The sequence below is a fragment of the Tympanuchus pallidicinctus genome, unplaced genomic scaffold, assembly GCF_026119805.1.
Source record: "Tympanuchus pallidicinctus isolate F22 unplaced genomic scaffold, pur_lepc_1.0 scaffold3, whole genome shotgun sequence".
NCBI classification, from domain to species: domain Eukaryota; kingdom Metazoa; phylum Chordata; class Aves; order Galliformes; family Phasianidae; genus Tympanuchus; species Tympanuchus pallidicinctus.
Genome location: NW_026294747.1, coordinates 42,849,908 through 42,874,483, shown reverse-complemented (window position 1 = coordinate 42,874,483; position 24,576 = coordinate 42,849,908). Strand labels below are relative to the sequence as shown.

At 35.0% G+C, this 24,576-nt stretch overlaps 1 protein-coding gene across 6 annotated transcripts in view; it reads left to right on the top strand.

The window, feature by feature from the left end:
- Positions 1–24,576, top strand: part of EFCAB11 (EF-hand calcium binding domain 11) — a 77,395-nt gene that overhangs the window by 214 nt on the left and 52,605 nt on the right. Inside the window, exons 2-6 of one of the 6 annotated variants that reach the window (XM_052696169.1) lie at positions 834–929; positions 4,549–4,594; positions 6,837–6,938; positions 8,713–8,803; positions 11,106–11,211. In XM_052696169.1, the coding sequence (XP_052552129.1) occupies positions 834–929; positions 4,549–4,594; positions 6,837–6,938; positions 8,713–8,803; positions 11,106–11,184 (414 nt within the window). In that variant the 3' untranslated portion in view covers positions 11,185–11,211. The other 5 variants (XM_052696174.1, XM_052696173.1, XM_052696172.1 and 2 more) reach the window with 5 other exon arrangements.

Genomic DNA, 24,576 nt, shown 5'->3' with positions numbered 1-24,576 from the left:
GGTGCGGCGGTGTCCCTGGGAAACGTGGCGTGCGGAGCGGAGCCCTTCCCGCCCCTCCAAGGAGCTCGGGCAGCTCCCGTGTGCCTCTGGTAATTGGTGAAGCTGCCGCGCGTTACCTCACTGAGTTCATACGAAATGCTGGCGTCGGACCCCGTGTTAACTCAGGGCAGGTGCGATATTTACATAATGATTCTTTCAGCTCGGTGTTAATTACCGCAGCGGAAGCGCCCTGCTAATGAGGTAACTGCATGGCAGCTTCAAGGGGAGTGTGGGAGGGAAACAGGTGTAAAATAAGTTAGAGCACGGGCGGCATCAAAGTGTGCTCCATCCAGCAGAGCGAAACGCCACAGCGTGGGGCTGTCGTGCCTCTCTGCTACAGGCTGTGGCTGCAGTTAAACAGCTAAGTACCTGTTATCGTCCCGTGATAAAACAAGTGCAGCTAGAAAGCTGTCTGTGGCGCTTGTACTCGTTTCTGTCTCTTTGTGCTTTACTACAGTTTTGAGGCCATCTAGAAGGAGCAAACTCGGTGTAGTTTGATTCTAGAAATCTGTATTGTATCTCCTAAGTTTGGGTGGGGGGAACCTTTTAGAAGTAGAAAAATATATTTTAAATAATAAAAAAGGCCAAAACGGACTACTCTTAGTCCCTCAGCTACCTTAATGGTAGTTGAATGCAGTTATTACAGAGGTGGGACTAAGCTTCAGTACGTATATTTTTTAATCATTTAGCTCACTCACTAAGTGCTTGTTTTATTTTTCCCATAGCAGTTATTTTAAGTAAAAAATATTGCATTATATTTGTTGTTTTTAATGCAGATCGCTTTGTTTCTGCAGGTTTTTGAAGTGTGTGATGAAGGTAACAAAGGCTATTTGAACAGAGAGGACTTTGAAGTTGCTGTAGTAATGTTGTTTGGTTATAAGCTCTCAGAGGTATGTGTTTTTTCTTCTCTTAAATTCTGAATATCCAGCTTATATAGATGCCTTGCTGTTAAGAATGCTATTTACTAAATGATCTGTGCTAACTGGAGTAGATTGGTCTAGAACTGGTGAACATAAACACCTACAGATTTTTGAAGTATTTTTTTTATCTAGGGAGATTATTTCAAAAGAATGTGATCAAACTTTTCTTGCTGAGAAGTTATTCTGTACACCCTGATGAGCAGAAGTATGCATTGTGTTTCATATCTGTGTGTGACATATGAAAAAAGCGATATATTGGACTTGTTATTGATCAATATTCTAATGAATTCAATGAATTCTAAAGCTTTATGCAATTTCAGAAATTACATTCCTATTCTAGTAAGGTAAGTCATCTCAAAAGCAACATAAAGAATACACACAAAATTCAAAATGTCTGTGAGATTTTTCTCATAGTGTGACAGCACAAACTGGAGCGATATGTTATACTGTAAATCTAGTACAGAAATTATGATTCACCTTTCTTCTGCAGTTTGAGCATTCTTCTTCCCCAGGGACCACTTGTGAATAATTTTATACTTTTTTCTTTCATACGAATTTTCAGAAAATAGCCTAAGACAATCATAGACAACTTTTTGTATATGATCAAATAATGTAAAAATCATATAAATATTTTATTTAACTTTGAAAGGAGTAATCTGTTACATTTCAGTTATGAACAAATGTTTCCCTCATGAACTAGAGTCAGATTTAAAAATAATGTAGGTTACTAAAGTGAATCTTAACTGCTGACTTAATCTGCAAATTCTCAGTTTCCCCTTAGCTGTCTTCCTGTTTAAAAACTTGCTGTTCTTTTTTTACATTCCCTGAATGTTGTGGGGTTTTTTGTTTTGGTTTGTTCTTTTTTTTTCCCAGTAGGTGTTCTGAAAGCACGATTAAGGCATTCAAACAAGAGCAGTTTCTGTGCATAAGTCACTGTTGGTTCCTTTTTGGGAAGAGAGTAGAAGAGAAGGACTCCTAGGAAGAAGGGAGATGTAGGTTTAGTCCTTTCTTCCTGGAAGGGAGCCATGTCACACCTGTTGTGTCTCTAGACAGTGCTGTGAACACCTGGCCATAGATTATTCTATCTGTGCAGCTGCACAAAAATTAATCGAAAACATTTGTTCCAGGAGTTATTCTGTCCTCTGATGATTTTGCTGTTTCCTTAAGTGGTCACAATTCTAGCAGCTGCTGCCCTTTATACAGCAATCACTTACTAAGATGAAATACTAAAAGCCCTGTGTAGACAGATACTTCTCTTCATGGCTCTCTCTAACATACATTAACTACGGCTTATGGCACAGCCATCCCTTTTGCTTTTTCTTACTGGCTAGGCATTGTAAGTGATCTCTTCAATGTTTTAGTGTGTTTTTGGTTGCTTTTATATAGTTTCAAAAAACATAATGCTTTTGGTACGCCAGATAGGGACTAAACGTAGAAGGTGTGGACCTAAAAATTGTTTGGTATCCAGCTCTTGAGTGTATTATTGTGCATTTTTCCATGTTGTCAAAGTTATTGAAATAAAGGATTACAATGAAAATCCTTGTATTTTTTTGGAGTCACTAAAAATAATGACACTTAGAGTACTTCTAACAGCTTTACAAGAAACTGGCAACAGTGGATGTATGTTACTTAAGTTATGGCAAAACCTTTTACTCAACTACCCAGCATGCTAACCTAATTTTTATTTCAGTAGGAGTGGCAGTTATCTAGCATCATCAACTGTAATCAATTGGTTGACTGCACTTTCAGTAATTTGTTGCTATTTTTGGTCATGTTTTCATTTACTCCATAAATTAAAAGTTATGCTGACTTTCCCCACAAGATGTCACCAATGAACTCTACTGAAGGAAGTAGATCCTAAAAAATTGAATCTCATTCCTACTTAGTTTTTTTCTAAATAATTTGTTGAAGTTTGACAGAACTCTTATTTACACATTGTTATTGTGTGTTTATTCAAAGAGATTCCAAACTTTTTGCTCTCAAAATTAGACCTTCTGAGACAGGTAGCTATGAATATATGAAAATGTATTCCCCTAGAATATTTCAACTGATCTAAAGCACTGCCATATTTCAACCCTCATTCAGCTAGTTAAATGCACATTCAGACACTTTCAAATGAAAAGGTACTGCAGGAATAATAGTCATGAGAACATTTTGTTTTCTCAGCTGAAGTTTCATTCCTGGTACTACGTGTTACACTTAGGTCTAAACAGGAGCATTCTCCACTGTGCCTAGGTGTTCAGCGGCCAAGAGGCATCCAGTCCTTTCCCTGACCTAACTCCATCCCTTTACATCAGGACACCTGTGGCTCAGCATTTGCTGCTGATCAAGATGCCAACAGCAGGGTACCTTAGCATCTGGAGTGTGGAAGAGCAGTCTGAGCTCAGAGCTGCTTACAAATTCCAGCTGCTCTTTGGCACATCTTATTAAAGCATTCTAAAAAGAGCTCTCTCATCTATTTGCCCAACTCAGTCTGAAAAAAGCTTTGCAGGCCAAATGGGACATGTAGACTTAGGTTAACTGGACACAGCATGTTTGGCACGTCTGTTCTCCAGAATAGGCTGTACTCAGATTGCAGTAAAAGCTGCCAGCACCTTATCTCTTCCTATGTGAAATGTTTCAGTGTTGCCAGTATGTGCAGTCTTGTATTCTAATAGCATAGATGGAAGAGGGAGCATTCTTGAACACTCGGTCATGCTAAAAAGCAATACAAATACAGCCCAAAAGAGACCACTCATTATTTTTTTTTTTTTAGATATACACACCCTTTTCTTTCCTTAAATTTTTCAAAGACCTTTGCCAGTAACCACTTTGTCAGCTCCAAATACTATTCTAGAAAGTCAGTATCCTCGTATTTATCAGGTCATTTAGCTTTTTGACTTTGTGCTGTTAGTGAATCTTGGCAACACACTAATCTGAATTTTGGTAACATGCTAATCGACATCTGTCATTCCTTTCTTTCTATCAGAAAAATAGTGAGATAAGATCCTATTGAAAGACACTAAAGGATTTATATAATAAGAAAAATGAAAGAGGAATGAATTTGCTTCAGGATAAGTTTTCAAGCTGAATGATGCAAAGTTTTGGGTTTTTTTTTTTCATTTACTGCTTTAGCCTGATTTACCAAATGAATTTGATCAAGAATAGTTTTTAGGAAATACTTCAATCTGAATGCTGAATCAGAAAAGTATTTCCTTGTTTAAAGGAAAAAAAATGTTGGAGGCTGACTCTAGAAATTTATTTTGCACATTACATCCTTTTTGTGTAGTTGAACTCTGGTCTGCATAAACTTAACCATGCCTGTTAAATTATATTTTGTTTAAGGTTAGGATCTTGATGAGGATTTTGTTAGGTTCGTGTCTGCTTTTAGTTTACTTACCAAGGAAGAGCGTGTTTCTCTAAAATTAAAATCAAATCTTTTCTTGCTTAAATAGCACAGGTTAGGGTACTGTAGTATAATATGTACTATTATGAGATCAGTATTTAGTGAAGACACATATTATTGACATAACATTGATATTTGGACCTCATACAGAGTTCAGATTGAGCACTTCTGTAGAAAACCACTGTTGTGTCTCCTCTGTTCCAGGTGGAGGTGGATTCAATAATGTCTTCTGTGAGACCAGAAAATTCAGGTAATATGCAAACATCAATCAATCAATGATCTCTACTCCTTTTTCATTCATTAACTTATAAATAAATAAAATCTGAAGCCTGATCTCTAAAGAGTTTTGAGAAACTTGATGCAGATTAATGATAAATGAGCTGATCATAACTATTAAAGAGGATTATAGGATTTCATTGAGTTTTGGCATATTTCTAGTGCTTTTATGATAAATTTAGCTTAGAATTCACGTTTGAACTTTTTCTTGCTTCTCAGAGTAGCATTTCTTAATATTATACAGATCAGTGATAGAGAAAAGTAATTAGAAAATGTTGGTGTTCAAGCTGATAAGTGTTGAGAAAGGTTTTCATTAAAAATGTTTTTTCTTTTGATACCATTTCACTGTTCATTTGGGCAAATACACGAGTCTTACAGCACGGTTCAATAAATATATCTGTCTGTAGCAACAGCCACTTACCTAGTTCTACTTGTTTTTGTTTTGTTTTTCCTCTTGTCCTCGACCTTATCAGTGGTGCCAGTACCACTGTTTCTGGGGCTGTGCGGTGAATTGTAGTAGCAAACTGATTCATGTGAAAAATAAAAATGTCAAAAATTTGGGTGTTTTTGTCATTAAGTTCCCCTTTCTCATTTGCCATATAATCCCACTTGTATCAGTGCATTTGAAGGGTGTTGTAAAGGCTATCTGTTTATTCTGTGATGTCAAAGCCTATATTCATTAAGCCCTGTCCTTAAGAAGATTTTGCTTCCCCCCTCCCTCCTAAGATAAGATCTGTGTATGAATGCCTGAGTGAAAATTAGTGAACGAATGTATGGAGGTAGACTATGGATCTGTCAATATCTAGATGCTTTGTGTATTTTTTTTTTAAGGTGACCTTTTTGTGTTGAGATACTTTGCAACCCATTCAGTAGCTCATAGATTGCCAACTCTCACGATCAATGAAGAGGCGGCTCTCTATTGTAGGAGTCATTCCATAAAATGAAGAATGTATACTATAATTTTCTGGGCTCATACGTTCCTCTGAAATACCCTGAAAGAGAAAAATAAATAGATGGAAATCCTATATTGCTTTTTATGGTTTCATTTTCCTGTTTATCCAATTGAATGGAAAGCTGTTCATGCGGACAAGTTCAGTGTGTTTTGGCAACCTCTGTTATTAAATGAATTGTGGACATAAAGAGCCTAGCACTTGAAATCAACATGTCTTTGTAATTCTGGAAATTGAGACTATAATAGTTCTTAATGTATGATTTACAAGAAGTGAGGAAAGAAACACCAGAAATCTGTAAGCTTGGAGTTTAAGATTTGAATTGAGACAGCAGGTGGAGCTGAAGGAGCTGTCCCTTTGAATCACTGCAGGAAGAATAGAATGTGAATGAATCAAAAGAAAGAGAAGTGCAGAGCTTTTGTTACATTATTTGATAAACATTCACACCAGATACTGCCACCTTTTTAAGAAAATTCAGCTGTTAAAAAGGAGCATGAGGCATATTTTTAACAGTCTTTCTCATGCTTTCTGAATTGATATGTGCTCTCTTTGCCAAAATAAAACGTGTCGGCCGAAATTTTTGTCAGAAATTTTGCATGTTTCATGAGAAGGCCTAAGGTTGTGGGGGTGTATTTTTGTTTCTTAATATTATATATATTAAAATAAATATAATTTTATTTGATTTTATAATAAATGCTCAGTTAAAACAGGACTTGCAAACGAGATGAGGATTTTATTTCATTTCATTTTTCTATTCATTAAAAAGATAAGATAAATATACAGGTAAATTCATTGGATTAATCACCAATTCATATTTAAGCTTAATTTTATTGTGAATCTCATAGGAATCTGTATCTGATTATTTCAGAGTTCTGTCCCTGCTGGGAATTATGCCAGATACATTGTTTATGCAGCATCTATGGATCTTTATCCTTGGCATGAAAGTTCTATTGACTTAGAAATGTCCACATTTCATTCCAATGCAAAGGAAGATGAGATAACAGATAACTTAGAAGGAAAAATAGAAATAAACTGATGCATTATTTTCAAGTATAGAAAATACATGAGAAAATCTAAAAGATAGTGAAATGTTTGTATGAGCAAACTTTGAAGACCTTTTTTTTCCTTTTTTTTTTTTTTTTTTTTTTTCACTTTATATATAATACAAATTATTCCTAATTATTAGACAGTCATACAAGTTTTTAAGGAGGAAAATAAAACAGTTCTTTTTTCAGGAAGATTTATCTGAACTTCCAATTCTTCTAGGTATATTATTTGAAAAGTTTTTAAATCTCATGAGTGCAAAGAAATCTGCACAACTGTGTAGTGATGAAACAAGAGAAATATTCACAGCTTTTGACATGCAAGGTAAGTTTCTTCTCCTAAATATTTTGAGTGCTAATTCTTAAACAATAAGGTAAAGCAGAACACCTGAAGGAAATAAGAGATTAAAATGGTGTGTGTATGGGAACTGCTGAATCATGGCCTGAACCTCTGATTGATCACCTGAGGTGAGCAATGAGCCAGCCATGGGAGCACAGGTGAGGGCAATTCAGCTGTGCTGCTGGAAGGGGTGGAGCCTGGCTGCACCTCTCCTCGACCTATCTAAGATCTGACCACCCGTGGGGAAGGATCTCTTCTGCAGATGTACTCTGCTGGAGTTTCATAGCGAGCCCAGGGTACGGTAAGCTCTCTATTCTCTTTTGGTATAATAACTGCTTAGCCAAACTCTCTGGTATATTTCATAATTATAACTTCTGTACGTTCATTGGTTATACAGTCATGAATGCTGTCACATGAAGTAAAACATTAACAAAGTAATAAAGACAGCAATGATATTATTATAAGTAAGTCGAAGGTAGTAGACTGCAACATTCTATTTGGAAGCTCTAGTTGTAGTATGAGCTCCTACAAGGCAAATCTCTAAGCTATTCACCCTACCTGTTAACTCTCACTGCCTCAGATGCCCTGTCCCTGGAGACTTTTAAGGTAAGGCTGGATCAGGCCCTGACAACATGATCTGTCTGTGGTGTCCCTGTTTATTGCAGGGGAGTTGGACTAGATGGCCTTTAAAGGTCCATTCCAACTCCAGTGACTTCATCATTTTCTGTTACTTCTAGTCACGTGTCTCCACGCACTTATTTATGCCATGTATTTTAGAGATTTCTGTCTTTGGTGGCTGTAGATATTTCTTTTACATCTTCATGGTAGATGAAGGAATGGAAACCAAAGTAATGTGAATTTTCTCATCTACTTTTTGTGAAGTAGATGTAGCGATTCTTTCTTGCTAGAAAACAAAGAGTAAAACAAGGACTATCTCCCACCACTCTGCTGGAGAAATTCATCAAGAACCTGTCTTTAAATAGACATTAAGACAATCTTTTCTGATTTCTTCCTGACCTGAGATAGGACTATGGCCCTTGAAATGAGTGAAAGTGAAACATATGGTAGATCAGATGTTGGGATGATCAGATAAGCATCCACTGCAGCTTTTTGCTCTGAACTAAAAGTAGCTTTTGAAGTGTTATTTTTAGTGAGTTATTTCAAAGAACTTAACTGCTTCAAGCACTGAGCTTTTGTTTGTCTTGCTATTTGCTGCACGCCATCTGTGATAGCCTGGCTTGAAATGCTTTATTTTCTCGCTGGCTCTGGAAGTGAATTCATAGCCTAAGTGATCAATTGATATCACACTGGTATGTTTCAGGATCTTCAATAGTATTAAACAAAGTTTTTTTTGTGGAAGAAAGTTTTTCTGATATATAATGCTTATAGTGGCTAAGGTGTCAATGAAGATGACAGATTTGGAATGCATTTTCACATATTTTAGAATATAGGTTTTCAAAATCTCACAAGTCTGAAATTTTCAATTTAAAATGCCTACTTTTAAAATGAAAAAATTTAAATGAGACAGTTGTGGATGTTAGACTATTAAATAGAGGTCACAGTGGTGCAAAGGAACTGTCAGGATATATATATGCTCACTCCATATAACCATAGCCGTTCTAAAATATTTTGCAAATAAATTAACTTAGTGTTTAATCATCTCAGAACTGTGAATTGAATAGCCCTATACAAACATAATTGTATGAGTAAGTTTTATAAACCTGTGTTCTTTTTCTCTTGTCTAATTGTGATTTAAAAGATAGAGGATTCTTGACTTTTGAAGACTTTAAGAAAACCTTCAATTCTGTTCTTCCAAAATTATCTGAAAGAATCATAATTGAAGCCTTCAGGTAAGACTAGTAGAGAAATCCTTATTCAGTCTGGATAGCAGTCTTTTCCTTGTATATTTCGGTTAATTGAAGTGATTATATTCTATTGTACAATTGAAGATATGAGCTTCAGCACGTTGTTGTGTTAATGCCTTTAATAATGAATGCAATATATATAAACAATATGCATGTAAATAATATGAGCAACACATAGTAGAAAAATACGTAAAATACATATAATACAATAATATTAAATACAGAAAGTAAACTGTTGACTGAACTGTTTCTCAGGAAGCCTGTTATTACTTACTCTTAAATATTCCTCCTGTAATCACAAAATCTTCATTCGTAAGCTTTAGAATTAAAATTAGTGCACTAGTGAGATCTTTCATAAGGTGAAATTTGCCTGCGGAGTGAGAGGATCAAATTTTGAGAGTGATTTATGGATCATTTTAAAAAAAAAATCAATTTCGTGTAGCAGCTGTAAGTAAATATTACTTCAAAACTATTTTGGAAAACAGTGTGTTCCAAACAATAAAACTTTCTTTTTTTTGTGAAATGAATGACTTGTTTGGAAGTAGCTCAGCCATTGAAAGAGGTCCTTCAATTTTGGAGGCATGGCATTAGGTACCTTTTTTTTTTTTTTAAACTTACTCATGCATATCTGTTACTTTGTGTGTAGTTTTCAAGTATGTATTTGCATGATGAATGTTACCCTTTGTTTGAAAAAAAACATTAACAACCTCTGTAGTCAACTGCAGCGCTTGGAAATCCCTCACTTTGCGAGGGCTGAATGATTTACTTCATTTGGTAGGGCACATATAAACAAGTATCTTCATATTACTCATTAATAACAAAAACAAAGTCATATCGCATCACATAATAAGAAATGAGATTGTAGGCAGTTCAAGCCTGAACTTTATAAGCATGCAATAGATTAAGTGGAAATAATCTCTAAGGGATGAGGTATATTTTCTTGAAAACCAAGTGTTTCTGCTATCACTTTTGGTACACTGCCAAGAAATGAATAGACTTGAGTGCCTACTTTTATGAAGGCCCTAATAACCAATATTTCTGTGAAGTGATTAGAAACTTTCTTGAATATTAAGGCTCTTTGTATAAGAAATTTAAATGTAGTTATTGTTAATGCTGTCATGTTTAATATATTCTTTTCTTTATTTCTCTTATGTGAAGAATTGTCAAATAAATTCAGACATAGCTTCTTATTGCAATATAGCTTTGAATATAGCTGTTTATTTATAGAACTTTCGCTTTAATGGGCATGCTGTCTACAAGGCACGTTAGCTACTGATGGAAGGTTCCATGCATTATTTTCCCATACTTTAAATGAAATGAAACTTTATAAATTAAGTCTGTGTCATAATGGTTTAAAGGAAACGGGAAAGAAGTTAAAGACGTGTAGTACTTAACTTCTCCCCTTACCATACAGAGCAGGGAATTAATTTCTCCTAGGGTGTGATTCTCAACATATACTTTTTCATAAAAATGAAAGCAGGGGTATTTTAGCTGTGCAAGACTCAGGGAGGGGAGAACATCAGTAACACTTGGTACTAAAGAAGAACCACCCCACTGAAGTTGTTCAGGTCAAGTAAATTTGATTTATAGATATCCAAAATGCTCATAATGAGAAATCCATACATCTTATACTGATTTTAATGAGTGTAAGGCTTGAAAATGAAATGCTTGTATTTATCATTCATGTACATTCATGAATACTAAAGCAGTCTTAAAACTTCTTTATATAATATAATAAAGAGTTAAAGAATAATGGATTGTTTTCCTATCTTACCTGTTTAACCGTTAATTTGAAATCTTGTTATGGCTAAAAGGAGACCAGATACATAAAGCCAAATTCTGTTGTTAATAAATTGAAATCTTAGCAGTCTAGTCAAAGAAAAATTACTAATACAAATCTAAAGCTTACATAAAAATAAAATACAGAATACTGTATTAAAGACAAGTCTCAATAATAAAGTTAAATACATCATACACCCTTTGTAATGTCTACTCCTTTCTGGTGTTAGTCCAAGTCTTTCACTACCCCTCTCATGTCCTGTTGTGACAGGTTCCAGGTGGGCAGGGTTGGGTGAATTGCCATTATCCTGTCTTGAGGAGTTTGGAATTCATGTGGATGGATTCTTTTCTCTTGCTCTTATCATCCAGTCATTTCAACACGTCTACTGACATACTTTATGCATTTCCCTTCTCTTCATTTGTCTGCAAACCCATGTTGTATTCAAACTTATTACATGTGGCACATACTATGTTTTAGATACTTGTTCTTTGCTCTCTTTATCCGTAGTGCTGGATTTGTACAGTCCTATGACTGCATTTCTCTGACTCTTGGTGAGTTGTTTGTAATCATGGTCCTCCAGTGTTAGCCTCTGCCCTGCGTCTTAACGTTCCATGCTGTGCTCTTCTGCTGTGAGTAATGTGTCTTATTATGGAAGGTCTCTGCTGTGAAGCTGGGTTGGTATTTCTCTACACCATTATCGTAAACTTATGAATATTTAATTTTACATAGTTTTAAATAGACTGAAGTAACAAGAATTTATTCTATGTTTGTGCTGTATAAACACAAGAACAACAAATTAATTATACTATTCTGACCCTTAGAAGAACTGATGTTAGAGACAAAGCAAGTAGAAAGCTTCAAGCAGGACAGGCAAACTCGGACAATGTCAGAAGAGTTTCAGTTTTCAGGCTTTGTGAACTCAATACATGAGTTTGTGACCTGTTATGTGCTGTATTTATTAGAATGCTGGGCTATGAAACACAGTTACTGCCTCTGCTTTACTTTAACGCTGTATAATGTTAAAAGATGTAGTGAATTAGTATGACTTGGTAATCGAGCTTCAGGTTGGGATGTTAAGTGCTCTATTTTATAAAATACAAAAGATACTTCAATTCAGTAGTGTTTCTAAATATAGTAAGTGGCTTTGGTTATTGGTGTTTTTGTTTTTTTTTAACTGGAATGGGAATAGGCAAAATATACTTTTCATCTCTTACTGTAAAATAATATTTAATGTAGGCATTCTTTCTGATGGATTGTTTTCTTACAAATTTCAGTAGTATACTGCAATTGTTGCTTAAGTTTTACAAAATGTAGGTGAAATTCAGTTTATCTCGATTTTATTAACTGACTGTAATCTTGCATCAATTTTAAATTAACAGTAGTGTCATGTTTCTTGGTTTTGAGCTGATACTGCATTTCTATGGACTTAATTCTTGCGTGCCCAGTATTCACTTCATTAAAGTGCCATTGTGCAGTGAAAGCTCAACATTCTTTGTTGAGCTGCAGAACTACCTGCGAAGGTAAATGATGTGGTGATATAGGATGATATGTTCTTTCATAGTGGGGCTCTTTTTGATGCTTAACAGAGAAAATAATTTCTTTATAATAACACTGTTGTTGTGCATTTAGCAGTCTTGATATGAAATGTGACACATCCTTTGAAGTAATAATTTGTGATAAATTACTGTCTGCAAGTGAGCATGTTGTCTTTAAAAGTAGATTCAAATTCTAGAAAACATTTAAGTAATGTTAGTATGAATTAGAATTATACAATATTATTAATTGAAACTGGTAAGAAAATATTTGTCTTAGTTTTATCATCTGTTTAGAGAAAATAGGTGTTTGCATGGTAAATCCTGACTATGATAATGGAAATAGTAACAGAAATGAGCTGAAAACCAATTGCATGTGAATGTGAGTGAGTCTCTAAAAGATGAAAAATGTCTTAAAGCCCAAAAATGGGCAGAAAAGTCTCATTCAGTTTTTAAAGCTAACAAGCATAAATCAGATCTAAAGGAAGAAATGAAGGCATTCATGATCAACGTTTTACACTGCTGTATTCTTAGATTGATAGGATGACTGACACTGGGGGTATACTAGTATTCTTATATGCATTGGTACTTTCCATACAAAAAAATGACCTAATTGTTGTGGTTTTCTTTCATGTAATTATCTAATAATGAAAAAAATAACCTGGTTTTCAGAGCAACCCCATGGAGGAAATCTTATGCTCTTTTATGCAAGTTTGATTTATAGACACATGCTGCAGAGCACAGTGAATATGAAACATTCATTTTCCTATGGCTAGTTGCCATGGAAACATAGTACACAGTACAATGTCATTCCAGCTCTGGTGATGCCTGCAGTAGTTTATTCCTTTGTTGTTCTTGTTTCTTAAGCAACTGTCTTGCAGCCTTTCATATTATCACACATCACCTATATGCGTCTTTTTTCTTTACCTCTTGAGAGCCATCTCTACTAGAAAGGAAATTTTTTGGTCTACCCATGCATATCTGTATGCAGACTTCTTTTTTTTCAATTAATTGGTTAAAAGCTTGTTCCATACCCACTACTAATTAACAGTTGCTTTAGAACTTGTAAAAGAAGATGGTAAGCTAGATTGAAGATCGCTGTGTAAAAGGCCTGACTCTGCATCTTCATAGTCTTTTATCAGGGAGTGGAGTTAAGATGACTTTTCTATAATCAGTATGTGATTCCAGGAAGACATGAAGTAAGAGTAAGCCAGCATATTCTTGCCTGTCCTTTGTTGGTGCTTGTGGAGTGAAGGCAATTCAACAGCTGTCATAAAGAGCAGAATCTGAAAGGGAAAAAAATAATCGGAAGATGTCTTGTATCTGATTCAGAAGAACAGAGCTTAGCGGATAAGACCTAATATTTATAACAGCACAGCAGTAGTGTGTGTTTGTGTGCAGAAATTCCACCTCATAAGTAACTAGTAGAAAGAAAGGAAATGCTCATCTCAGGAGGGAGAGTTACTTTATACAAAGCAATTCATTTAATTATTTCTCTCAAGAATTTTTCTTGGACTATATTCAATATGCATGTCTGCGTTATAGAGTTTCTCCTTAACAGGATGCAAAAGTCTGCTTTTCCAAAACTATATTTCTGAATGGGCTAACTAAAGCAGAAGTGACCCTAAAAGTTGATATGTATTTTGGGTAATTATTAATGTTTTTCGATTTGTATTCCTATCTATAAACTTCTGAAAAAATAGTTTTGTAATGCTAGTTGAACCTGGCCAGCAGCTAAGCACCCACTCCATGGTTCGAGTGCTCCCCTGGCAGTGGGATGGGATAGAGAATTAGAGGAGCAAAACTGATAAAACTTGTTGGTTGAGATAGACACTTTAACAAGTGAAACAAAGCTGTGTCTGCAAGCAGAGCAAAATAAGGCATTAATTCACTGCTTTCTACCAGCAGGCACATTGAAAGTAGGGCCTCAGCGTACCATGTGGCACAGAACATCCCTTTGGTCATTTTCAGTCAGCTGTGTCCTCTCCCAGCTTCTTGCCCACCTCCAGACTTCACACAAGGCAGGCAGAGTGGGGAAAAAGGAAGTCTGGCTGCTGTACAAGCACTGCTCAGCAGTTACATTCATGGGATTGCAACTTATTAAAATGTACTAATACCACAGTGAGTGCTTAGCTGGTCATATCCTCAGGGCTCTGTTTTTAGACAGTTTCTTTCAGACAGGATAAAGCTGTGACATGTAATTAAAAATATTAAAGTATGTCAGCTATAAAATAGACCAAATTCACAACGTGAAGGACTTTTTTATGAATAACAACTGAGATAATAGCAGTGCAGGTATCTTTTGCCTCAACTGCTAACGCGCCTCAACTGTGAAACAGTTTTTAGCAGTAGCTTGTATTTATTCAATTTGCTGATTATTTTTAATTGCATTGGATGATAGAAACCCTCAAAAAGACTGACCCTTCCAAACTCATTTCAGATAAACTACTGAATCACCATTAGATTAGAGAAATTCTTGTTAATTTTCAAGCACTTCTAGCCTATAGGCAAAAATGTTCCTTCAGCTCTGAGTGCGCTTTTTATTAAATGTAGATTTTTCTCCAGAGTTAAGAATAAAAGATTTTTACCAAAATAAATGGCATTTTTTATTTGAAGTATGCTGACAGACTGAAAAACAGGTGTTTGTTTTTCTTTTTAACTTTAACCAGTAGTAGGTAATGAAAGCAACAACAGATTTGCAGCAAGAAAGTGTTTGCGAAGTCTAGGGTCCCTTTATGGTAGAAAAAACTGTGACAGAATTCTGCAGCATGAAAATGCTGCAGTGTCAAAATGTTAGCTAGTTTTCTTTGGCTTTAGATGTTCTTTTTCTTGCTGCATGTTGAGAAAGCTAATCAACATCAGAATTGCTGCATAGTTGAAAAGTTTTTGTGTAGTTACATGATGACAGAACTTAATAGCAAGAAATACGTGAAGTCAGTGCTTGTTTTCGATGTAACAGGCTGAATTATATTTTGATTTAGTAAATGCTAACATGTTAATTGATGGTACTTACAATGTATTAAGTAATTGCAGTGTGACTCTTTATTTAATCTTCACTATTGTGTTTAAATTAACAATAAAATTAATATTTTAATAATTAATTACTATTAAGTAATTAAACACTATTAATTTAATATTAATAAAAACAAAATAGCATTGAAATAACTCTTAGCAATGCCTGTATTTCTAAATTTGGCTAGGTTTTAATAGTCTTCATGATCAAGCTTTGTAAGAAGTTGTGATTTTTTTTTTAAACTAATTTCTTATAACGCTTCTATTTTAATGCATGTCCTCTCACTGATACCTTTTGAGCCTACAGGCTGGTTTCAGCAAAATATCAAAGCTGAGATCAAAGAAATAATAGGATTTTTCCAATTTCATAAAAATAGAGGAACAAAGAGGAAGAGAGAGATGCTACAGGTGCCCCCAATAAAGCAGAGGGCCATTACATGAGCTATTGAATCTTAAGAAACAGCAGAGCAAACATGGAAGGAAGACCCTATAAAACCTAACTGCAGAGAAGATTTAAACAAAGATTCCACAATAGACTCTGAAGTCAGTCAATCATAAGATGCAAATTATGGGAGATCGGGCATTATTGTTTCTACCATTCACAGAATTATTTGTTTATGCAGATTCATTTCTATTGTATTTGGTTTTTGTATCATTTCCCTCATGAGTTTGAAAAATATTATGCTCTAAATAGTGACTAAATTTAAGGTGGTTTCTTGATGTTTAAAATTTATCCACTGAGTTTTTTTCAACTTATGTATAAAGTAAGATTGATTAAAACTAATTATCACCTTTTACTTACGGAATCCTAGAAAAAAGATTATAGATAACGCTGAACCTGTGCTCTGTCTTGTGTTTTGGTGGATTAATAATGTTACAGAAAATGATTCTTCATAATTGAAAATGATTCAATCAGTAAAAAGGCCCCAGCATAGCACAAGAACGTACCATGGTATAGAGTGATATGTACCAGTTTGTATGGGAACTGCTGAATTGTGGCCTGAACTTCTGATTGATCACCTGAGGTGAGCCATGAGTCAGCCACAGGAGCACAGCTGAAGGCAATTCACCTGTGCTGCCGGAAGGGGTGGAGCCTGGTGCCACTTCTCCTAGACCCATTTAAGAGCTGGCTACCAGTGGGGAAGGATCTCTTCTGGAGATCCACTCTGCTGGAGTTTTCAAAGTGAGCCCAGGGTAGGGGTAAGCTTTCTATCTATTCTCTTTTGTTATCATAATCTGCTTTGCCTAACTCTCTTGTTTATTTTGTAATCGTAACATCTTAATATTCATTCATTATACACAGTTGCTTCAGGGGAAATTGTCTGAATCTGGGGGGAAAAAAATCTTCAATGTGAGGAGTTATGTCTATAATAAGTTCCACAGAAGTTAGTAGAATCTCCTTTCCTCCAACACTGGAAATATTCAATGGTCAGCTTCACAGGGCAACGGATAGCTTAATCTAAGGCCCTACTTTCAAAATTATGTTGGACCAGATGGTTTTATGCTTCTAAGATTTCTATTACAACACAACAAACTCGGAAGTCATAGTAGCTCTTGAGACTGAGTTAAGCACTAGAGTCACATTCTGAGTATACAGTACTCTGAATACTGTTTTTTTCACAGAGATTTTGTAAGCAAAATTTTTACTGAACAAATGTAATACTTACATGAAATAATAGATTCCAAAACCTGAGTTCTCTTCATCTTAAATAAATGAGGTCTGTTTTTCTAGGTGACAAAAATATTTCAAGCATCTAACACCCCACAGTCTTAAGAACTATGGCATGCATGGAGATGTGAAACTGATTATCTTTATGGTTTGGGGAATGACTGTAAGACTCAGAAATGTGTTCACCTGTTGTAGAGCACAAACTGAAATAGTAGAGTTGGATTACTGCTGTTGTGTAGCTCAGTAGTTGGCATCAAGCCTCAGTACATGTTGGGTATAATGTGTCCTGTGCTAAACAGATAATGATAGTGGGTTTTTTTCTGCCAGGAAACACTCATCTCATGTGACTGTCTGGTGATTGAATATAGCTAAGATAATGCTTGAGAGCGCTTCACTGATTTTTGCTGCAGATAAAAATTCATTGTTAATTTGAATTAACAAATGTTGTTAGCTTTATCACCAGTTCTTCTAATGATCTCTTTCTATGTTTTTGAGGTCTTTATGCCTTTCCTAACTTTTTCACTTACAAATACAGTGCATCTAAATATAAGAATGAGCATACGTGGCTTTCACGCAAAACTTCAGTGTCACTGCCAGTGAGCTGGTACTCCATAAAAGCTTTATTCAATTCATTGGTTCAGTGGAGTCATGAGGGTTCGGTTTCCTCCCATTGAGAACAGTTTTTAGATATTCCCAATAAAATGATAGTCAGTCAGAAGCCTTTGTTAATAATCATCCTTGAATACATCCTCACAGTGCTTACCTGCCACATAACCTAGAGAAACATATCCTCTTGTGATTTTTGCTTGAAAAGAGCTTTTTGTGAAAAGGCCTTCATTGCCCCATTTCCTTCTCTCAAATCTGATCAGAAATTGCAACTTATGTTTTCTCAATGCTGTGTTTCTGTTCTGTAGCAGTAATACAGAAGGTAATGGATTCACACTAAATTCTTTTCCTTTGCAAAAAAAAAGTGACTTTTTATTCTATTGGTAACTAATTCATAGAATACTAAGTCCTATAATTTCTAATCTTTCATTCCATCTCACCCTATCCTTATTATTTCACTGCTTTTTTCCCCTATTTTTCTTTCTTTGTCTATGTTGATTATTAAGAAGATATAGGGGGGAAAAAATGATGTTATTGGTTAAAGTGCTTTGTAATTACTATTTTGAACACAATGATGACCACTGTAATAGGCAAGGAGATGGGGGAGGTAGACGTCTCTTTGTCAAACATTCTATTGTTATTCTCATGTTTCCTTAGAATGACAATCTTTTTCTCTAGGAATTTTCTCATGCTGCTTAGGAGCTTTTCACTGATATAGGCCGCTAAAGTTTTCCATATAAAACTCACAGATGCATTTCAACTATGAACTATCCCAATCCAGGTTCCAAACCTTTGAATTGTACAACTGTAATTTCAACCTTCGCATTGAATGCAGACTCTTCTAACTGAATTATTTTAGGTGTTTTCACAGCCTAGCTAAGGCTATTGAATTTTAGAGTTTCCAAATCTGTCATAATGTGATGCGTCATCTCAGTAACCTGATGTGACATCTTTTCATTATTATGTATGGCTGGATTCAGCCTGACAGTTACTAACAAGAAAAAAAATGAGCACAAACTCCTTTTGTCAAAAGATGATGTACCATCAATGCACTATGTCCTGTGTTAGGTCTACCTGGCATGACATAATCTCTCTACCTTGATATGGGAAATACCAATACCATGGTAACACTCTGTATGAGTTTTACCACAGAATTCAATCTACTCCCAATCCTTACATATGCTTAGCAAATATTGAACTTTGAAAAATACTTTTGACAGTTTAGAAAATGCTTCTTCCTAATTCAGGATTTTTTTCTCCAAGTTAATAATCTTGTGCCAGTAGGCTTTAGAGCCTTGAAGCACATTCCTGATCCAGGTTGTTGGTGGCTCAGAGGAGGGATTTCCTCCCGTTTTCCTTGCACAATTCAAGATCTCTTCTGACAATCACCAACTCTTTGTATTTAATTAGGGTGCTATTCTTTTCCCTTGTGAAATCTTATATACCAGTTAAATTGCTGTGTTTACAAAATTTGATTAAATGTTTAGATCTTAAAGGAAGTATAAATTAATTGGTTTGGAAACTGAAAACCAATTTCAGTAAGACTAAAATTTTGCAGGGCTATATTTCAATTACTTGATTCAATTACTTGATTCAGTTACTTGATTGACAACCTACTGAAAGTCTGTTGTCAGAATTAAGTAGGTAGAAGGCATCAAAGTATGTGTTCAACAATGTATTGCTTACGAAGTGAGGTTCATATTTCTTATATTTCAAAAGCTATGGGAACAAATTCAAGTCTTCCTCACTGAGTAAACATATCACTCTGTGATGTCAAATAGGCTGCAGAAGTGGGTAAAGAGATTATTTCAATCCTTCTTGAAGTCTTACTTTCCAGGTGAGTTATGAGTTTGCTGAAAGTAAGCCACGAATGAAGCCAAAGAATGCAGTTTTATCTTGTGTTGGGGTTTTATTTTATCTTTTCCTAGTCCTAGTCACCTGGTGCTATGCCTGCTGTGTTCTATGTACATGTCTAGTTATAAACTTCTAGTGTTGTTAACATCTTTTGAATCAAAGAATTTTAGGAAATGAGTGAATGAAGAATGCTTGTTCTCTTGATTGATAGTTTTGATTAATCTCATCTACTATTGCTGACAGTGTCTCTTGATTCTTCTAATAAATAGAAGCTGTTTGTCTCTCATATCTAAATAGTAGACTTGACAGAAGGTTCTCTTCTTCTTTCTATGCCTCTTTACCTACTGTTATTTTCCCCATGAGTAACACAAACATGATACATGCAGCACAGTGCCAAATGCAATGTTGGTTCTTTACCTATGGAAGCAAACATAAATACTTAATGGCAGTCTTCTATTTGTACATAAACATACATAACATACTGTGACTGGAATTTTTCAGCATGACTGTTATTCCAGTAGAAGAACCTAATAAATTGTTTCTTACAATAATTCTGTATTGGTAAATCAATAATTCTGGGGGGAAAAAACGAACAAACAAAAAGCCAGAAACATTATAGAATAATTTAAAAGGCATTTCAAAATTTTATTTGGAAGAATTTTATCAACTATTTCCTCTATTTCTTATGGTTTTTGTATCGGAATGTTAATAATTCTTTAAGCTAACTTTTTCATCCAGACAAACTGTGCTTCAAAAATGCAGTCTGATCTGGGGCCATATAGTGGAAAAGGTCAATAAGGAGTCACTGATGCATTTAATTAACAAGACTGTAGTTAACTAACTTGTTCTCCTGCCTTCGCCTAAGTATTGTTCTTCTTTTTCCTGTAGATTGATTTTTAGTTAATGTGTGCTATACTTATTTTCACATGCATATATAGCACAGCTGCTGTTGTACAGGCTCATTTCTCAATTGTTCATGCTTTAAATCCTGACTGTTCTGACTGGAAGCTTTTCATAGACAGCCCCTTTTGGGAGTCAAGTTCTTTGCATTTGCACATGTCCTTCATTTAGAGGAAAGTAAACAATGATCATGCCTCACATATACACATAAAGATATCAGAACTGGGTAGAGTTCTTAGTGACTAGCTTCTAGTGCCAAGTCACTGGTGTTCAGAAATCACAGATTTCCCTAACCAGTGTTGGTAGTTAGAATATAAGTGTGGAAAATGTTCTCCATATAGGTTTTAAAAAATTGAATACTTTTGTCCTTTATATTGTTTTATTTGTTGCTGACCATAAAGATGCAGATTCTGTGATCTGGTCGCCTTGTTTGCAAGGCTGGTGCTGCCTGTGGCTCCTGATAGTGTAGGACTTTGGCTTTTTTTATGCAGGGCCTGCTTTGCAGGCAGCAGCAGTGAAGGAATGTACGTATGTAAATGATTATAGATAAATACATTTTTAATTAAAAAGACAGCAAAATTTACACCTGTACTTTATAAATAAGTGCCAGAAGCCTGATATGTAAATGAGATGGGGAAAGTAGAATGCTTTACCTTAAACCAAGTTTGACATTAAATATTTACTGAAAAATTTGGGGAATGGAGAGCAATTGATCTAACACTGGAATAGAATGAATCGTGCTGATGGTATAATGAATGGAGTTATATACTAAAGAAAGTGTTAGCAGAAATTGTTATGTTGCTACAACTCAATCTTTCCTCCCTTCTTCTGCACCCCTTTTAAACAGATGGGGTTTGGTAAAGGGCTAAGAAAGAAGCAAGGTTTTTGGACTCAACAGGAAAACTATATAGAAATAAAGCTTCTTCAGTGCTCAAACATACTTTTGGCTGAAGAGGACACTCTGTTGCACAGTTCAATTCAAAGTTAATCAAAGGCCTTTTGAAGGGCCTATATGTATGCTAGCAAGTAGAATAAATATTTAATAACAAGAATTGCTGAAGCAAATTGCAAAATACTGCCTACTCTGGAGTCTGCAGACACGTTGATTCCCCATTCCATATTGTGACTTCTGACCAATGCTACCTCTGTTTTTTATTTCTTCATATATTGTTTCGGTTACAATTATATAGCTTCAATTGATTGTGGTGTATACTGCCTCTTAGCCAAACACAGAGGAGACTGTGCAAGAAAAAGGAAGAGGTGGAGGGGTATGGAGATTGGAAATGTTGTAAAAAGAAAAATTGCTGGAGAATCTGGCTGTTGTGATAGATACAGGAAATCTGTAGAAGGCTAGAATGCGTAATTTCTCTGTACATTAAGTGTCTTGTTTCTTCTCCAAGAGTTTTGTTTTTTGAAGGGAAAAAATTGCTTTGATGCTAATTGTATCTATTATTTAGCAAGACTAAATTCTCTGGGTTCTGTTAGCCACTTCTTAGCCTACCATAACCCTGTGGGGTTTTTTGGGTATTCTACGACTGGAAACATGACAGATGGTTGAATTTCTTTTATATTCTGTATTCGTTTATAACCAAGATGCTGATTTTTTTTTTTAATATGAATTCTTACAAGTAGACACCTGTAGTGTCCATATATACTCTTAAATCTTTCAGAAAAAAAGTTCAGTAAAGTCAACCTGTTGGCTATTCTGTATAGCTTTCAAGAAACAGTTACAGGATCAAAGTTTTCCATTCCTAATCCTTGGTTTAATTGGTTTATCAAAGATATTCTGCTTTTTAAGACCCATGTTAGCTTCTTCTTCACAACTGTATCTAACTTGCACTTTATTTATCTCCAGGACCCTGTCATGTTTATGAAAACAGGAGAAACTTAGATTAACTTATGTGGTCTTTTGTCCTTCTAGTAGGTCCATTCCTGGTAGCCTTTATCCTATTTTTGATTTCATACCTCTGCATAAGTTATTAATGCCTTTTTTATTATGCAATGATTTCTTTATCAACAGTTTTCAATTTTTGTAGTGATAAAAATGAGAAATCATTCTATATTGGCTGTTTGGGAATTATATTAAGAATTGTACAGGTATTTTTAGTCAACTTGCTCTTAACAAGCATAAAAGAATGTGGAAACCAGTAAAATTGAGTGGGATAAAGTATTGAAAAAGAATGACACAAATAGGAAGTAGAATGTGTTAAAAGATAAGTGAATGTATGTCTTAATGTTATGCATGTTGCTTAGCGACTAGCAGTAAAAATGTGGATGAACAAGTAAGTACAAAAAGTAATTAAAGGAAAGAGGCATATGCATGACATGGTACAGTATAATAATTAGGAATGCAAAAAAAAAGATGAGAAAGCAAAGATGGAGAAAGAACAGATTTAAAGACTGTTAGGATTAATATTAAAGTTCCTTTATTGTCTGGTGACTTTTTTTTCCCCACGACAATAGCTGAAAAAAAAAAATAGGCAGCAACTTTATCTGTTAGTGCCCTAATATAAATTTCCATAAGGAAACAAGATTTTCCCAATGTGAATACTGTAAAGAAAAATGTGTGGAAAAAAGACAACTAAAATATAAATAATAAAACTTATGTACAATGTAGAATTAACATAAATTTTTAATTATTTCAAATGAGCATCTGAGATAGTACCATTCTCTTGCAGCCAGAATCCTGTTTGCCCAAAGATTCTACTTCTGACTCAGTTCTCAAAAGTGTGTTGTTACTGCTTTTAAGGGTTAATTTCCTAGTGCTTAGATAAGATTCCTTGTAATACAGTTTTGCACTTGTGGCTTCAAATATGATTTTGAATTTCTTTTTCCTCTGGACTAATGATTTAGAAAGCTATGCTATAGGTGCCTAACACACAGATCCCTGAATATATTTATAATGATTGTCTTGTATGAGTAGTGAAACGATCTCTGATTTTTATACACGCCAAACGTTGTTGCACACTCTTCTGTGAATTCTTGTGCTGTTTGTGCCTCAGTTTCCTCATGACAAAGTGATATTCCTCAGCAGCCACACTGAGTGCTTCCATATCGTAATTATTAATGCTTTTACAAAGTTTACTATTTGTATATAATGAATTGCTGCAAAATACTGCATTATATGTCTGTTATTACATGAGGTTGGTAGAGCCCTGGAACAGGCTGCCTGGGGAGATTGTGGAGTCTTATTCTCTGGAGATATTCAGAACTCACCTAGACATTGTGCTGTGCAACCTCGTATTGGGAATCTGTATTTAGCAGGGGATTGGACTAGATGATACCCCAAAGTCCCATCCAATCCCTGTGATGCTGGTATTCTCTGAATTTTATTTTTATGAAGTACCTAATGAGTTATTTAAAAAAAATACACTACTAAGCAGAAGAAATCAGTCTGAATTAAGTTCTGTCCTGTTGCTCAGCTGTAGTTTTATAAATTTGTTATGACTGATAATTGAACAATGACTTGAATCAAAGGTATGGTATAACAAGGTGCTGAAATCTAAAGTTTATAGGAAGGACTCTGATGTACTCTTTTGGAAATTTGCACCAAGAAATAGAGAATAATTTGGAATCTCAAAAATCTTGAGATGCAATATTCCCTAATCCCAGCAGGATTTTAGAACATCATTAGCATGCTCCAATTCCTCATACAAGGATAAATTGTTTATGTATTTAAATATATATGTATACATATTTTGTTAAGAAGCTGTAAATTCAAACTAATCATAATTTATTTGAATGCTATTGCCTTCACTTGATTTAAAACCTCTAAAACTATGTTTATAAAATTTATTATAAAAGAATATTATGGCTGCAGAATCAAAGGTGCACGTGCTGTGTGGTTGTGTTTGAGACGCTTTGAGATCATATGTTTTGTAACAGATCACACATTGCTCTCCTTTCTGTTTTCAAGGAAGAATTCCTGTCTCATGGCTTCATTCAGAATCATCAAGTGAAACCGATTAATGTGCATCTGTTCAGTAGTTGTTTTATCCTTATTTTGAGTGTGAGGCTTTATTCCTTGTTCAGTCCATTCTGTATACAAAGTATACTGTCGGCAAAATCAATGTGTGATTAATCAAGCTGTAAGCTGTTTTCATGTTACAATATCTTTAAGTCTTACCCCACCAGTTAGTACTGGGATTTCCAGACTAATAGGCTGTGAAAAGTATGTCTTCCATAAAAACAAAAAACCAACTATGAAGAAACTTGGTGACAAGCAAAAGGTATGCAGGTTAACATGTATTTTTGAAGATATTTAATAGGTATACAAGTATAAATTTGCAGGAAAATCCCATTGTTAACTTGGGAAGCCATATAAAATCTTCATCACAGGTTGCATGTGGAGTTTATTTACTTGATAGTTTCTAGTTCTAGTTCCAGTGGTGTTTGCCTTTACCTC